Source organism: Atheta coriaria, unplaced genomic scaffold (genome assembly GCF_025399875.1).
Source record: "Atheta coriaria isolate IRGN ID8LTWV9N9 unplaced genomic scaffold, Caltech_Dcor_3.1 hic_scaffold_10_pilon, whole genome shotgun sequence".
Lineage (NCBI taxonomy): Eukaryota > Metazoa > Arthropoda > Insecta > Coleoptera > Staphylinidae > Dalotia > Dalotia coriaria.
This window is the reverse complement of record NW_027045452.1, coordinates 9,009,079-9,025,788: the sequence shown is the minus strand read 5'-3', so window position 1 is coordinate 9,025,788 and position 16,710 is coordinate 9,009,079. Positions and strand designations below refer to the sequence as shown.

Genomic DNA, 16,710 nt, shown 5'->3' with positions numbered 1-16,710 from the left:
AACCTATTTTGTATATAACCTTTTACTTATTTGGTGTATTTTGGGTTGCATATAGTAAAAATTGAGTTATAAGCAACAATAACACAATAATGAACAGTTTTTCGCATTTTTTTCAGTTTGTTCCTGAAATATGCTTGAAACTTGCTTAAAATATCATTAGGAACAAATAATTCTTCATAAATTAACAATATTTATGTTTGTTGTGTACGTATTTTTGTTGTAATCATGTAAAAACCTCCGTTTTTCAACTAAAAAACGCTGTAAATAAAAAAAGTAAAGGTAACTTTAAGATGAAATATCTCGCGTGTCAATAATTATAGAAAATTGATTAAAACGTCATTATAACCAGAATTTAATCAAGATTATGATTACCAGAAATGAAATTGATACAATTTATAGTTCTTTTGTTATAATTAAAAAAGTAAGACAATGATTTTTTCTGTTCGATCAGATATTTAAGCCGTTTTCCTCATTTTTTATAATTATCTCTAAAATTATTCTAGAAATTTACTCAAAACATCACAATAAACAAATAATATTTAATAAAAACCACAAATTTATGTTTGTTTTGTATGTAGGTGTTATTTTGGCTTGAAACTTCTGTCTTAAAACCTTCGCACGCCCAAATAAGGAGTAAACAATGAGCCATCGAGCCGAACTCTCGAAAAAACGTTTATGGTCTTCGTCCTTATACATTTTATACTTGATACACTTTATATGCGTATAATTTACGCTCCGTGTGCCTCAAAACGTCAACTTCGATTTTATTTTAACTTTAAAACTTAAACTTCACATTTAAACGCGTTTTACCTCTTTCAACTCTTTACTTATATGAACATGGACAAGTTTTGCGCCAGTGTGTGAGTGTTTCGAGTATTTTCGCGACCTACTTAAGTCAAATCGAGAAGATTTTGCGCTCGACACGCTGCCCGACAGTCATTCAATCCGCACTCACGGTAAGCTGCGCGTGCGCGAGGGACTTACGTGTGCAGCGAGCCGAGACCGACGATTATTCGAGAAAATTCGCGCACTGTGTGAAAAACTGTCCGGCCGGCCGGCGTTGAGGCTAGAAAGTGTTCGAAATTCATTCGAGGAAGAAGTGATCGAGTAAAAGTTAAATTATTTTGATAAATTTAAGTAAATTTTGATAAATTTTTGAGTAAAAACTGTGTGGAAATGGCTAAGTCAGCGATTGGTATCGATTTGGGCACGACCTATAGTTGTGTAGGTGTGTGGCAGCATGGCAAAGTGGAGATCATTGCTAATGATCAAGGAAATCGCACCACACCTAGCTATGTTGCATTTAATGATACCGAAAGGTTGATTGGAGATGCTGCGAAGAGTCAAGTAAGTAAAGTGTGAGTTTAAAAGGGAATAACTCGCGTAATAAAAATCGTAGAAAGTTGGTTGAAATATCATTAAAAGCAGAATTTAATCAAGATAAAGATGGCTAAAAATGAAATTGATACGATTTTTAGTTTTCTTGTTGTGACACAAAAAGTAAAGATGTAATTTTTGGTTAAAAGTGAGAGAAAAAATGATATAACTCAAAAACTAATGATGCTAAAAGCTTGATTTTTGCTTCTACAAAAAGATCTCAATCTAAACTCTTAGAAAACATAAACAAACAGTTAAATAATAAAATATCTTAGTCACAATCACGAAAAAACCTAAATTTTTGAACTAAAAATAAGATTTTCTTTACTTTTGAGGTCAAAAACCTTCAAAAATATCCTTTAACCTAAAAAAACACTCGTAAAATATAAAAAACGACATAAAAATAATATAAAAACTTAAAACCTTCCAAGATATACTCTAAAACTGTTTCAGTAACCGGCTTACTTGATCGTCCCACACATAATAATAATTTTAGGCGTGTGGCGGCTATTTTTACCATCATGACTCGCTTTTTACTTTTCCCCGAGTAAATTTCCTTCAACTTAAACGCGTTTACGACGTGCCTATACCCAAAAATAACACATTTACCACCACACATCAATTTGTATATAATCTATCACAAAACGCATAAATATGCAACCAATTTAACATCACACACTAATTTAATGTACTTTTGGTTGCATAGGTTGCAATGAATCCAAAAAACACGGTATTTGACGCAAAACGCCTCATCGGTCGTAAGTTCGACGACCCAAAGATCCAAGAAGACATGAAACACTGGCCCTTCACCGTGATTAACGACTGCGGCAAGCCGAAAATCCAAGTGGAATACAAAGCCGAATCAAAACGCTTCGCCCCGGAAGAAATCTCCTCAATGGTTTTGATAAAAATGAAAGAAATCGCCGAGACTTATCTCGGTGGAAAAGTAAAAGACGCCGTTATCACTGTCCCGGCGTATTTCAACGACTCACAACGTCAAGCGACCAAAGACGCTGGCGCCATCTCTGGTCTCAATGTCTTACGTATCATAAACGAACCAACTGCGGCTGCGTTAGCCTACGGTTTGGATAAAAACCTCAAAGGAGAGAAAAACATTCTCATTTTTGACCTTGGCGGTGGAACTTTTGACGTTTCCATCCTAACCATCGATGAAGGGTCCTTATTTGAGGTTAAGTCAACCGCGGGTGACACTCATCTAGGCGGTGAAGACTTTGACAACCGTTTAGTCAATCATTTCGTTGAAGAATTCAAACGTAAATGTAAAAAAGACTTGAGTGGTAATTCACGTGCCTTGAGAAGATTGAGAACTGCCTGTGAGCGTGCAAAAAGGACTCTAAGTAGCTCAACAGAAGCTTCGTTGGAAATTGACGCATTACACGAAGGTGTAGATTTCTACTCGAAGATAACCCGCGCGAGATTCGAAGAGTTATGCATGGATCTCTTCCGTAATACGTTGCAGCCCGTAGAGAGGGCGCTCAACGACGCGAAACTTGACAAAGCAGCTATACATGACGTTGTACTCGTTGGTGGATCAATCAGAATACCAAAAATTCAAAAAATGTTACAGGATTTCTTCTGTGGTAAAACTTTGAATCTGTCGATTAATCCTGATGAAGCGGTTGCCTACGGTGCGGCGGTGCAAGCGGCCATCTTGATCGGTGATACGTCATCACAGATTCAAGATGTGTTATTGGTTGACGTAGCGCCATTGTCTCTGGGTATTGAAACCGCCGGCGGTGTTATGACGAAAATCGTCGAGAGAAATTCGCGGATTCCGTGTAAACAACAACAAACATTCACGACTTACTCAGATAATCAGCCGGCGGTGACGATTCAGGTCTTCGAAGGCGAGCGGGCGATGACGAAGGATAATAATCTGCTTGGCACGTTCAGTTTGAATGGTATACCACCCGCACCACGTGGTGTGCCCAAGATTGAGGTTACGTTCGATTTGGACGCGAATGGCATTTTGAATGTTTCGGCGAAGGATACTAGTACGGGCAGGTCGGAAAAGATTACCATTACGAATGATAAAGGGAGGTTGTCGAAGGCGGATATTGATAAGATGTTGGCGGATGCGGAAAAGTATAAGGCGGAGGATGAGAGGCAGAAACAGCGTGTGAATGCACGGAATCAATTGGAGAGTTATGCGTTTAGTGTTAAACAAGTAAGTTTTATGTGGGAATAAATAAACAAATGCACGTCTGATCACGCCACGCGGTTTAACACGACTGACGCTTTAGATTAGGATGCGCAACTTGCAAAACAGGTTTTTATCACTGTAGGCAATCAGTATTACACGTTAAAAAAAGAAAGAAATGAAATTAACAAAGATTTAAGTTTTGTGTTGAAGAACTGAATGTAAATAAACAATAACACGTCCGAACACGACAAGCACTTTAACACGACTGATATTGATATTGAATTGCATTGAATAGCAAGGTTAAGATTAAAATGTTTGAGATTAAGAACTGAAAGGTGTGCAAAACAAGTTTAAACACTATAGGCAACCAGTATCACACATTGACTTCACATTAAAAACACATCTATAACAAAATAACAAATATTTACCTGATATTCATTAAATTAAACATTAATTTCCTCATTTTTTACTTAAATAATTTTTATTTTTGAATTCCAGGCTGTTGAAGACGCTGCTGCCGATAAATTGACAGCTGACGACAAGAAAGCAGCCCAAGATCGTTGTTCAGAAGCTCTCCAATGGTTAGACAACAACCAAACAGCTGAAAAAGACGAATATGAAGATAAACTAAAGGAATTACAAAAAGTTTGCTCGCCTATCATGGTGAAACTGCACCAGGGTGCTGCGCCGCAAGGTGGCGCAGGTGGCGCTGGTCCAAACGTCGAAGAAGTTGACTAACTCACAACAAAAAACTAAAAATAATTTAATTAATACATAATTATACATAAACCACGCTATTTATTAATATTTATTCATAGTTATTAATAGTTATTAATTTATTAATACAAATATGTTCCGTTTTTATTGCCTACACTAATAAAAATAAAATTTTTGGTTTTATGCTGTAAAAATATGTTTAACCGGCACGCGATTAAAATAGCTCTCAAGCACTGACGTCACAATGGTATTCATGGTCTCTGCTATCGACGGGCCAATCTCACCGTTGACATCGTACCAGTTTTCATTTAGAAATGTATTCATTGCACCGCCTAAAAAATAAATATTATAATTGAGGTTGTAATATGTGTGTGTGTGTTTAGTTGCCTATAGTATACGAACGAGTATTTACCTAGTCTCTCATCGCCATTGAATAGGTTTTCCAAGTGGAAATTCATTTTACTCGTTGTGTAAGTCAACAGAGGATCAATCATGTTGATATAACTGTTGTTTGCTTTGGTGGCGAGCTCATAGTTGAATTTGTAAGTGAATACAGGATTTTCTAAGGTTAAGTTACCGGGTCCTTGGCCTACAATGGGTAAAACAAGGATTCTTCCTTTGATATCATAGGTTAATATCATTGTTAGGTGTTTGGAGGATAATTCAATCAACCATTGTTTTGTTTCGGGATTTATTCTTTTAAAAAATAAGAAAAAATTAAGAAAAAATAAAAATTTGGTAAAAATTTACTTACTCTACTTTATTTACTGTTCCGATATCAATTCCAGTGATTGTTAGATTGTTTAATTTCATTTCTAAGGATTCTCCAACATTAATCACGACTTGGTCCAGTTTTAATGGCGCAAAAGATGAAATTTTGAAGGTTTTATCTCCTAAAATCAAAAGTATGCAACCAAATACACACCAAAGTAAAAATTAATTTAATTTACCTTTAACTATGAAGGCAAACGCATTTCTCGCTGATTGTACCGCACATTCATTCAATTTCGGATCACTTAAACTGCATGCTTTAATATAATCAGCTAAAATCAATAATTTAAACAATTAAACAAAAAAAATATTAAAACACTATAAAAACTTACGTAACTTTGCACATAATGAATTATTCACGTTACTAATCACTACAATACACGTAATTAATAAGAACTTATATAAATACATTGTTGATATGTTGATGTGTTGATGATTGAAGTGATGATTGTCGATTGATGGACAGTTCACGCACACAACACGTTTATATACTTATCACAACGTGGATGTTGAATGAACTGGTTGTGACCTTGAGAAAGAATCGAGCACAGCGATTGCATGATGCGCATCGAGATAATGGGAATATCTTCGCGTTGATGCAAGTGTGAAATATTTAAGAACACGCAATTGTTTAGAGTTGAAAAGTGGGCAAGCAGAAATCTTCTGGTTACATCAAACTTTGACCTTGTACGCATTTTAATCATGTTGTAATATGAAATCGTCTAAAACGTATAATTTTATTTCGGTTAAGTCTAGTCGTATACAGTGTGTTTATTAAATATTAGACTTTTAATTAAAGAATAGTTAAATTAATTACATTCTTGTTTATGGACTTAATATGTGTCAAAGTAGTCAATTAAAATTTTAACGCCATCCTGCAATATTTTTTGTAATAAAAAGTATCCTATGTTCTTTGTGATATATTTGTTGATATTTCTACCTAATTTCATGAAGATCGGATAAGTAACTTTCGCCTTAAAGCGAAACAAACATACAAAAACACAAAAAACACATTTTTGCGTTGATAAAATAAAAATTAGACTTTTTAAATGATAATTTCTTCAATAGGAACATTTTTCAAAAATGGTTTGACTGCTTCTTGTATCATTGCAGTTATCAGACCGACAAATCCTGGGTGAAATTCTTGTTCCACTTCCCTCCAGTTTTCATTGATAAAAAGATTAACGTTATCGCCTGTGAATTATTAAAATAATCAGTAAATACTCAATAAAACACGTTTTGTTCTATTTATATTTAATATTTACCTAAAACTTTATCGCCATTAAAGAGATTATCAAAACGCATGCGCACGGCAGCCATCTTGGCTATGGTCTCATCGCTTTCAATCTCGTAATATTCTTTACCATCTCGTTCCACAACTTTTAAATTGACAGAATACTCAATTTCAACTTTATCTAAAATAATTACGAATTTTAAGATGTGTAATGTTGGTTGCATATATTATTTTAAAGCTAACCCATTTCAATCCGACATTTTCCTTTGCCTTCCACCGGAATAATCATCAATTTGCCACTGACTTCATAATCAGAATCACCGACAACGTCATAAGTTGCTTTAAAATGCCATTTGTTAGTGTCTGAATTTACACTGGAAGTAAAAAATGTAAAGATTATAATATACTGGGTGTTTATAACGTAAATTATGTTTTACTTTGCTTCTGTTAAAGTAAATGCACTTATCAATGCTTCTCCGTTGAGTAATTGTATTTTAAGGCCATCCCCTTTGGATAAGTCAAGTTTTTCGTACTTAAACGGATTTAACGGGCGGATTTTGAAAGGTTTATAACCTTTAAACATCTCAGGGATGGCTTTCTGTGCTGAGGCAAGCGCGCATGCGTGGTCATTTTTTGCACAAGCCGTAATAAACGGCGCTATAGAAATTAAGAGAACAGAAGTGTAAAAAAAGTAAAAATTTGGTTGCATACTTACGTAATTTAGCACAATTCACATAGAAAACTATTGAAATTAGGAAAATAATTGTTTTAAACATGATTAAAACAATAAATATAAAGATTTAGGTTAGTTTTTAGTATAATACGTAAAATTGTTGAAAATATCAGTCATCTTCACGTATTTATAGTCAATTGAAACTGAATTTTACCCGTTAACTCATCTTATAGACATAAAAATAGAAAAAAAATATGAATTAGTTAATGATAAACAAGCATATTAATATTGTGATGCAAGCTAATACGAATATAATGCGATATACGTAAATGCAACATAAAGATAAAAATACTCTAGGCAACCAAAATTACATAACCAAACAAAGCAAAACGTCAAACATTAAAATAAACTCCAGACAAGCAAAAAACCGAATAAATTATTAATATTAATGTCTCCAGACATAAAAATCATCTGTTTTTATTTGTTATAACCAACTCATGACCAACTCATGAATCCAGGTTAACTAATTACGCACGTACTTGTTCTGCGCATGTCAGTGTTCAAAGTACCATTGCATTTTTATTAACAACAATCGATTCAATAAACAATTAACAATAATTATTAAATTATTGCACATTCAAGGATATTCCAGAAGTAATAAATATAATTATACGTTGTTGACATCAATATTGTTGCATAAATAAATAAATAAACAAATAATTTTATTAAAAAAATTATAAAATGAAATTTTAAATAAACACATTGTATATTCTCCTAAAATCAGGAATATGGTTGGTTGCGAATTCAATTAAATTATTTATTACAATTTGTTTACAATGTGTATCATATTTGTTAATGTGTTAATCCTAACCTTGAAAACAAATCGTGTACTTATATACCATATGGTCAGAGAGTCTTATCATAGTAATTTCGTAAAAATTGTATTTTACTGTGCGATTTGCGATTATCATTGAACACTAATTTATCATTATCGAACACATCACACTTGTTTTAGGTTATGCTTCTTCTGTTACAGCTATGTACGTATGGTTGCCAATACAAAAGTGTTACGTTTGTAGAGTAATGTTGCGTGTTGCGTATATATTCATATATCGTATTGTATTGTAGTATTGCTTGTTCACACAATGTTAGAGGTTAGGTTATGTTATTGCCTACGCCAAACAAACACACAGTGATTCCTTGTGAGGTTAGTAGTTAGTAGTTGTTGACAATGGCGGTCTCCGCCGAGCTGCCCATGCTTTCGAGGACGCAGACGGCGTCGCTGCTGGTCTGCGTCGTCTTGTCCGACTTTCATAAATCCGGCACGGCGGCGTCGACCATGCGCATTTCGTGCACGCCATTACAACGCGCGTGGTGATGATGATGGTGCGCATGCGCAAAGTGGCCACCATGGTGGAAGTTACGTTGGAGGTTATGTAGGGATGATGAGGATAAAGTACGTTCGAGGATTTCGCCCCAGTATTTTTCCGAGAGGCCTTCAAGGTCGCAGCCTTGTGTGTGGCCGCCATGACGGATGGAACTTGAATTACTACTGCAGTTGTGTTGTTTTTCTTCTTTTGGTTTACTACAACAAAACTACCGCGAAATTCATAGGTTATTTTGTTAGTAGAGTTTTGAGGTTAGTTTCTTACGCGTCCGAAGAGTAGTTCACGACTTATCCGCCGGAATTGATTGTTGAGTAGCCAATAAAGGAAAGGATTCCAGAAGCTGTTGCTCAGTGCAAGCCACGTGGCGATGAAGTCAAGTGCTGCGGGTGCACGTGATCCTGTACATGCAGCGACTACTTCCTGTATGGTCCACGGTGTTACCAACACGATGAAGCCTAGTGACATTGCTGCCATCGTGCGGGAAGCGTTGGTACTAAGTCTACGCTCTTGACACACCAGCTGGAAGAGGGTTATGGAAACATTGCGTTAGTAATTGTTAAATAACTACGGAACGGTTAGAGGTACTTAAATTATTTAAAAGTTATTTGGTTAATGATTAAATTCTACGTAATTAAGTACTTTTATAAAATGTTTGTATCATGCATAGTTTGGGAGATATTTGGGTTCAAAGTTAAAGAAGCATTTTTATTGATGTTGTGGGATAATTTATATCTGAGAAAATCTAAAATAACATTAAAAACGGCAAAAGATAATTTAAATGTTTAAAATGTTATGGATTAACAATTAAATTTGGCATGATTAAGTACTTATGTAAAATTTTGGTGTCCTGGATAGTTTAGGAGATAATTGATATCAAAATTAAAGGTATTTTTATTGATTTTATGACAGAATTTTCATTTTTATGTCCTTGAACAACTTATAAATATAAAATATGACTTTATGACATAATATAACAAAAATATTATTTCTAATTGTTATTAGTTCCATATAAAAAACACAAAAACTAATTGAGATACCTATTAAATAAATAATAAACGCCATGAGGACATTTTCCAATTTAAACGGAAAAAAAGCTTTCTTCTTAGGTTTCTCTTTAAACATAGAATAATACCTTTCTATAACTTCTATAATCCCAAAATCTAACAACCCTTTTAAATAATAATTGAATATTTTCAGGAAAGGATGCCCTTTCTGCATCAACACTTGCGTATAAAACGTAATCGTCGGTGGCATGACATACAACAGCGAGTTGCCATCTTGCCCCACATATTTGCCCTCCAATTTCATCAGATAGGCAACCGTACGTTGATTATGATGCGTTGCAGTGTCCTTATTCACAGCACCACGCTCCAGATAAACCTCCAAGTCACTTATACTCGTCACCAACCATCGATTGTAAATCTCTCTGATTGCATCGTCGCCATTTTTATTATTATCTGCAAATGCAGCACGACTAAAACTCGTCCCGGCAAAAATCAGACTACTCGCTGCTAAATCCTCATAGGTTTTTGGTTGGTGTTCGGATATTGGCCGCACAATAAACGACAACAACATATTTTGAAAAGAAGACGTGTAGACGAATGCAAACAGTGTAAAAGTCATAAAAATAATACGATTTATCAATACAGAAGGTTGTAGAGTTGCTTGTGAAGTGAAAATAGCAACACCTTCAAGCATCAACTGTCCGCCATTTTGTTTAATGGTAGATTTGTATCGCCCACATGACATAACCAAGTTTCTGAGGATTATATACAAAATAAATGTAAATATAAGTGATACCCATGTCCAGGGAGTGAAAACCGTTGTAATATTAATCCAGGCAGGAAGATATCCTGCTCTAGGTACCCAGAAAGATAACTCTGTAGGTAGATATAACATAGAACTGCAAAAATCTACATCGTACTCGGTTAATGACTGAACATTACCCACTAATACATCGGCTTGTCTGTTGTAGACAACTGCATACATATCTGTGTATGTATGGTTGCCTAATATAGATCCCCATGTAGTATAATTATGATCAATATATTTCACGGTTATGTTAGCTTGTTTAGCGATGATTTCTAACATCCAGTATTCAATTCCATCATATGTTTTTTCTCCGCCATCTTGTTTTACGATGATATATGGTACAATAGGCATAGCTACTACTTCTAAAGTACAATTTGTATATTTTGGTATTGTTTGCTCATAAGTAAGGTTAGAATTTAATTTTTTTCGGGTGATTTTTGTAGGTCTGCAGTTATTTAATGTTTCCGGTGAGTTATCACTCGCGTAAACATTACATTCGTTGTTTATAGTGTTGTTGAAGAACACCAGAGGGTATGTGTATGTATACCAAGCTGATTCCAAAATGGCGGCGATAGATTTCTCAATATTTTCACTACGTTTAGGTAAATAAACAATAAAAACATGTGAATCTGCATTAAACCAATGAGATTTATACCAGTTCTTAAAAAAATCACTAATTATCATCGTATTTTGTGTTATCATAACAATATTATCAATTTTTCTTTTTTTATTTTGATTGTTTATATTATTAGATCGAAATAAACACATAATTTCCCATTGTGCTATGTTTACAAACCCTCCAATGTAGAATTCAACAATATTCGCCTCTAGAACTTCATCGTAGATAAATAATCCGTAATTAGTTGTACTCGTATTATTTGATAATAATAACTTGATACAAGCTATATTATTAATATGTATATTATTGTTGGGTTCTTGTGGTAGTAGAAACATGTTTTCTGTATTTACGCAACGGCAATAAATATAAATGATTACCGAAATGCACAGAAAGGCAGCGTTTTGAGAAAACATTTTTTAAACATGGATCTAAAAAGACTAACAATTCACCACTGATTTTGTTTAGTGTTTGGTTGTTCTATTATGTATATGCCAAGTGATAAAATCTGGTTTAATTTGAAGAAAAAACTGATTATTGATTTTTGTTTATATGCGATGAATAACTAATGTGTTATGTGGACAAACGTGTTGCAAGTTTACGACATACTTTACTATGACATTATTATATATATCACGGATTAATATTTAAAAAGTTATGATAATTATGAGCAATTAATTTGAAAAATTAAAAAGATAGAAACTGAAAGTTTGAAAAAATCATGTTTTTGTTTGATAATAGACTATAAATATTTAATGAGCAGTGATATTAATAATATACTCATTAAATTAATGTCTTGAACTTGTAGTAGTTGCATAAATAATTCATAGCAGTCTTATTGTTGATAGATTTATACTAATTCTTAAAAAAATCATTAATTATTATCGTACGTTGTGTTATCATAACAATATTATCAATTTTCCGCGTAATATTTAGATTGTGCATGTTATTAAACTGAAACAAACGCATAACTTCCCATTGTGCTACTTCTATAAGCGCCGCAATGTACAATTCAACAATACTCGCGTCTAGAATTTCATCATAAATAAACAACCCCTAATTAATTGTATTATTAGATCATAATAATTAGATAACCTAACACAAGAAATATTATCAATATATTCCTATATATAGTATTATTATGTTTCACTAAAACATGCTCTTTGTTCTTTCATTATTTATAATCTATTTTAAATCTACTTTAAAAAATAATGAAAAAACAATTATTGATCTTTATTTTTTATAATACTAATAAATAACTAATGCGTTATGCAAACCAACATGCTGCAAGTTTACGACCTACCTTAATAAATACAATAACGACGTTATTATTTACTTTCATTTTAAAATTTATATAAATAATTAGTAAATATTTGCAAAAAAATAGTTAACTCTAGAAAGAAATACAATTTATATCTCACAAAACACTATAAATATATAACCAACATAAATATTAATAACATAATTATCAAATTAATACCATGAACTTGTAGTATTTACATAAATTATTCACAACACAATTGTTTTTGTTCCTATTAATATTTTCTATATCCATATACAAAAAACAACTTTTTCTTACCCAGTTATCATTACAACAGTGTTGTGATACGAGTATGTCCACTGCACGCATAAATCTATTCATCTCCACAACAATTTTATTTACTTACTCGTATGTACAAGTCCAAACACAAAATGCACATTTACTCCCAACCAGTATGGATCTCCACCACCACCTCAACAACATCGACTGCGTGGAGCATTTGATAAATGACGAAGACATCAATTACGGATTGTTTGCCTTCGACGCCGCTTTGGACGCCAACATCGTCGAGCTCTACTTCGGCGCATTAGTGCACACATCCCACAGCGACGACGAAGGCCACGAAACTTCCGAATATCACACATGGGAAGTTATGAAACTAACGCACCATACTAACGCCATCTGGCGGAATAAATTCAACAATCTTCTCTCAGAAGACGCGCCAAAGCTACGCATCGACAACATTGTATTCGTCACACAACACGCAACAATAATAACCGAATTCTTTCAATCATGGTATAAATCCAAATGGTACAACAGTGACTGTCAACTGTTTATTGTCTATTTACCTGAAAATCATGAGAATTATGAGGATTCCTCGCCGCCATTTTGAAAACCGCTTGGTATACATACACATACCCTCTGGTGTTCTTCAACAATACGATAAACAACGAATGTAATGTTTATATCAGTGATAACTCACCAGAATCACTTCGTAATTGCAGATCAACGAAATTTAAACGATCTACATTCAATACAAAACATTTACATGAAGGAGATTTGATAAAATACAGAAAAACACGACCGAGATTGAATCATTGCACGTTGGAGGTCATGGCAATGTCATTAGTACCTTATATCGTCATAAAAAAAGTTGGTAACTCTGAAATAGTCGAAGGAATCGAAGGAATATTCCTCTCTGAAATAGCTGCGCATGCTAACCTTACAATTAAATTCATAAAACACAACTATAGTGACTGGGGACAGTATTATAGTAATCGTACGTATACGGGAATGTATGCAGCCCTACTTGCACGTGAAGCCGACATAGTCATCGGTAATGTCCGGTGTTTATCCGATTTACAGCTGGATTTCTCCGGATCCACACCATACCTACCTTCGGATTTGAGTTTTTTCGTCCCTAGGGCAGGATATCTTCCAGCCTGGATCAATATGACGACTGTTTTCACCCCGTGGACTTGGGTATCACTCATTTGTACACTTTTTGGGTATATTTTCCTAAGATATTTGGTTATGTTACATTTGGGAAGCAAAACTAACCTTAATCAAGATGGCGGACTACTGGTGCTTGAAGGTGTGGCTATAGTCATCGCAGAATCAACTCCACAACCAGTTTTATTAGTGAATCGGATTATTTTTATGACTTTTACACTGTTTGCGTTCGTGTACACGTCTTCGTTTGAAAATATGTTGTTGTCGTTTATTGTGCAGCCTATATCCGAGCACCAACCGAAGACGTATGAGGATTTGGCGGCGAGTAGTCTGATTTTCGCAGGGACGAGTTTCAGTCGTGCGGCGTTCGCGGATAATAACAAAAATGGCGACGATGCAATCAGAGAGATTTACAATCGATGGTTGGTGACCAGTATGCGTGACTTAGAGGTTTATCTGGAGCGTAGTGCTGTGAATAAGGACACTGCGACGCATCATAATCATCGCACGGTTGCCTATCTGATGAAATTTGAGTACAAATATGTGGGGCCAGATGGCGACTCGTTGTTGTATGTCCTACCACCGACGATTACGTATTATACACAGGTGTTGATGCAGAAAGGGCATCCGTTCCTCAAAATGTTTAATTTTTGTTTTACGAGGTTGTTAGAGTTTGGTATTATGAACTACATCGAAGGGCATTATTCATCTTTTAAGGATGAAGCTAAGAAGAATGCGTTTTTTTCTTTTAAACTGGAAAATGTCCTTTTGGCGTTTATTATTTATTCTATTGGAGTAATATTAAGTTTATTAGTGTTTTTATTGGAATATTACCTAACCTCAAAAATAAAATATAATTAATTTGTAAGGGAATAGATGGCGTTGTGTGTAATAGTAATAAATCTCGTTGATTTCGTTTTCTTCCACTTGAAGCAATTGAATTTTCTCCTTCCGCGATGCGTCGATTGGAATTGTTCGCTCAACTCAATTGGAACCGTTACGGAAATTGAAACAGCCTTCACACACTCCGGAAAAACAAAACAAAAGAATGCGTTTTGTGCCTTTGAGGTTATGTGTGCTTGATTAACGGCAATTAACTGCACTCTGCTGCGGTCAGCGGCTTAGCACCTTTATTATTGCCGAATTGGGCTAATGTATTAATTCCGGTGCGCGCGGCGGGTTGATATATATAGGCAACTTAAAGAGCAGCGGCACGCGAGTGAGGTTATACCTGCCGGTCGCGCGCGAAAGGGTCGGAAGCGAATTCGCGCGCGCGTTTTAGTGCGCGCCATTTATCTCCCGAGCGTGCCGGCCGAGGAACTAGAGTCGGGACCTTGGGTCCTAATGTCCTCGAGGCAATAAAGGTACCAGCCCGAGAGGTGCATAAAGCATGCTGATTCATCGTGGGTGCACACGTAGTTAGCTGCGGTTATATACAGTGTGCTCATAAATAAAATAATAGCATAGTAAGAAAAAATTGTGTTTTTGTTTAGTTTTTTGTTAATTACTCAAAAACTAATTAAGATAAATTAAATATTTTTTCATATGTTGATAGAGTATTAAATTTTACGCCTAAAAATGTAAAAATATTATTTTAATTATTTATTTATAGTTAATTATTAAGCTATCAACTTGAAAATTTATGTTTTTAAAATGAAATTCTCCTTTTCTTGATTACTCTGTATATAATTGACATTCTAACATATTTTTTTAAAAATTTGATGTAGAATTTAATAAAGAATATTATCACTAATAGTTTTTGAGTAATTAACAAATTACTACCAAAAATTTCTGTTTTTTGTAACTTTTGAACTCTTTCCGCTCCACATGACCCAGTATCATTACTGTTTTTTACCAAATTGGATCAGGAGTAGTCTTGAGCCGGTGGATTAGGTGCGCGACATGAATTAGGACACCTTGCGGTCCTCCAGGACGAGTTGGATCCGAACCGGATGTGAGAGTCGAGGATTGCCTGGCGGCAATTTTCATCCTTGGCTTGGCAGCCAATTCGACGCGATTTTACCACACTATCCATATATACATACAACCTAAAGATTGTGCAACGTCTTCCTTTGCACCTTGCAATCCTAAATTATCCTGAGTATTATTACTCCACATGGCGGCAATAATCGTTCCAAAGATTTATACAATTAGATTACATTCACTATCAAATTTAATATAGGCAACCAATATTACATTGTATGCAACCAGTTATACTCGTATGTAATGTATAAGCATATGTATGCTTTTCGATTTTAACGATTTATTATTTATTTTTTGTGTTTTCGCTTTCCGGGTGGAAGTTGGCCCCGCGAAGAAAATGAGCATTTCCTGGCCGGGCGCCAATCAATCCGACCTTGCGCGCGTTCCAACCGCGAAGATTCGAAAGATTCCAGCCGAGGCCGCCGACGCAAAAAGACAAAACGGACGATTTCACATTTCTCACGCGATAAACTACGTTAAAAAAGACAAAAACCACGAAAAAAACACAAAAACCCGAAGAAATTTCTCTTCTTTCGCACAAAGAAATTTAAAACTTAATTGCCGTGCGATATTCACGCGCTTTCCCAGTGATAAAAACGTCAAGGACACACACGTTCCAATAATTACCACCCGAGTGAATATTTTTAGGTTAGTTTTAGAGGTTTAGACTTACTCAGCACAAATTCCCAGCAGCTACGGATCTCTTTTCATCCGCGTAGGCAACGCAACGCCTACGACGTGTTTACGCATCTTTCACATAGGCAACCAACATTACGCAGCGGGCGGGCTGCCTACACAGCTCGTTGAACCTTTTCACGCCCGATATTTATATTATTCATGCGAATAAATCCGGCGTACACACACAAAACACAAAAATATATCAAAAAGTAAACGTGTGTTGTAATGTTGGTTGCCTATCGTAATATCACAACTACGGGTATTAAATACAGTTTGGTTTTGGGGTGTGAGAAGGCAATTTGTGTGCGTTTTGTTGTTTTGTATGACGTGGCGTGAATCGTCGCTCGGCTCATTACACCCCTTTCAACGCCTCGACACGTGCGCGCACCGCCCCCGCATAAAATACGGCTTACACCACCGCCGCACAAAACAATACCGCGCTGGAATTATAATTAAAACAAAACACAAACGCATTAAAAATTTAAATCTAACGCAAACATTTATATGAAATTAATGTGAAATTAATTGAATTTATGTGTCATTCATTAAACACCCTGTATATTTAATATATCTAAGTGATAATA

The 16,710-nt window shown here is 35.0% G+C and overlaps 4 protein-coding genes across 5 annotated transcripts in view; 1 reads left to right on the top strand and 3 right to left on the bottom strand.

Annotated features, from left to right (window-relative positions):
* Positions 1-920: 920 nt before the first annotated feature.
* Positions 921-4,622, top strand: LOC135801398 (heat shock protein 70 A1-like). The gene is made up of 3 exons (XM_065314871.1): positions 921-1,347; positions 2,084-3,565; positions 4,040-4,622. Exons 1-3 carry the CDS (start codon positions 1,177-1,179, stop codon positions 4,277-4,279), a joined length of 1,893 nt encoding a protein of 630 aa, XP_065170943.1. The 5' UTR covers positions 921-1,176; the 3' UTR covers positions 4,280-4,622.
* Positions 4,336-6,051, bottom strand: LOC135801400 (protein takeout-like). The gene is made up of 5 exons (XM_065314874.1): positions 5,362-6,051; positions 5,209-5,301; positions 5,013-5,151; positions 4,671-4,954; positions 4,336-4,590 (listed from the first exon to the last, which is right to left on the bottom strand). Exons 1-5 carry the CDS (start codon positions 5,438-5,440, stop codon positions 4,439-4,441), a joined length of 747 nt encoding a protein of 248 aa, XP_065170946.1. The 5' UTR covers positions 5,441-6,051; the 3' UTR covers positions 4,336-4,438.
* On the bottom strand, positions 5,748-7,689 carry LOC135801401 (protein takeout-like). The gene is made up of 5 exons (XM_065314875.1): positions 6,979-7,689; positions 6,701-6,920; positions 6,507-6,637; positions 6,295-6,444; positions 5,748-6,223 (listed from the first exon to the last, which is right to left on the bottom strand). Exons 1-5 carry the CDS (start codon positions 7,037-7,039, stop codon positions 6,075-6,077), a joined length of 711 nt encoding a protein of 236 aa, XP_065170947.1. The 5' UTR covers positions 7,040-7,689; the 3' UTR covers positions 5,748-6,074.
* A 50-nt stretch (positions 7,690-7,739) lies between these two features.
* LOC135801399 (trace amine-associated receptor 9) overlaps positions 7,740-16,710 on the bottom strand; it is a 39,977-nt gene continuing 31,006 nt past the window's right edge. For both annotated transcript variants that reach the window (XM_065314873.1, XM_065314872.1), the window contains 2 exons: positions 8,589-8,843; positions 7,740-8,532 (listed from right to left, as the gene is read on the bottom strand). In XM_065314873.1, the coding sequence (XP_065170945.1) occupies positions 8,248-8,532; positions 8,589-8,843 (540 nt within the window). In that variant the 3' untranslated portion in view covers positions 7,740-8,247. The remainder of the gene's footprint in view (positions 8,533-8,588; positions 8,844-16,710) is intronic.

What these genes read in the sequence shown, in the direction of transcription:
- LOC135801398 (XM_065314871.1), top strand. Translation starts at nt 1,177, where the DNA reads ATGGCTAAGTCAGCGATTGGTATCGATTTGGGCACGACCTATAGTTGT. An exon ending in GAGATGCTGCGAAGAGTCAA is followed by an intron (nt 1,348 to 2,083) that starts GTAAGTAAAGTG and finishes TTGGTTGCATAG; the next exon opens with GTTGCAATGAATCCAAAAAA. An exon ending in ATGCGTTTAGTGTTAAACAA is followed by an intron (nt 3,566 to 4,039) that starts GTAAGTTTTATG and finishes TTTGAATTCCAG; the next exon opens with GCTGTTGAAGACGCTGCTGC.
- LOC135801400 (XM_065314874.1), bottom strand. Translation starts at nt 5,440, where the DNA reads ATGTATTTATATAAGTTCTTATTAATTACGTGTATTGTAGTGATTAGT. An exon ending in TTCATTATGTGCAAAGTTAC is followed by an intron (nt 5,302 to 5,361) that starts GTAAGTTTTTAT and finishes TATTGATTTTAG; the next exon opens with CTGATTATATTAAAGCATGC. An exon ending in GGAACAGTAAATAAAGTAGA is followed by an intron (nt 4,955 to 5,012) that starts GTAAGTAAATTT and finishes ATTTTTTAAAAG; the next exon opens with AATAAATCCCGAAACAAAAC.
- LOC135801401 (XM_065314875.1), bottom strand. Translation starts at nt 7,039, where the DNA reads ATGTTTAAAACAATTATTTTCCTAATTTCAATAGTTTTCTATGTGAAT. An exon ending in TGTGAATTGTGCTAAATTAC is followed by an intron (nt 6,921 to 6,978) that starts GTAAGTATGCAA and finishes TAATTTCTATAG; the next exon opens with CGCCGTTTATTACGGCTTGT. An exon ending in AAAATGTCGGATTGAAATGG is followed by an intron (nt 6,445 to 6,506) that starts GTTAGCTTTAAA and finishes TAATTATTTTAG; the next exon opens with ATAAAGTTGAAATTGAGTAT.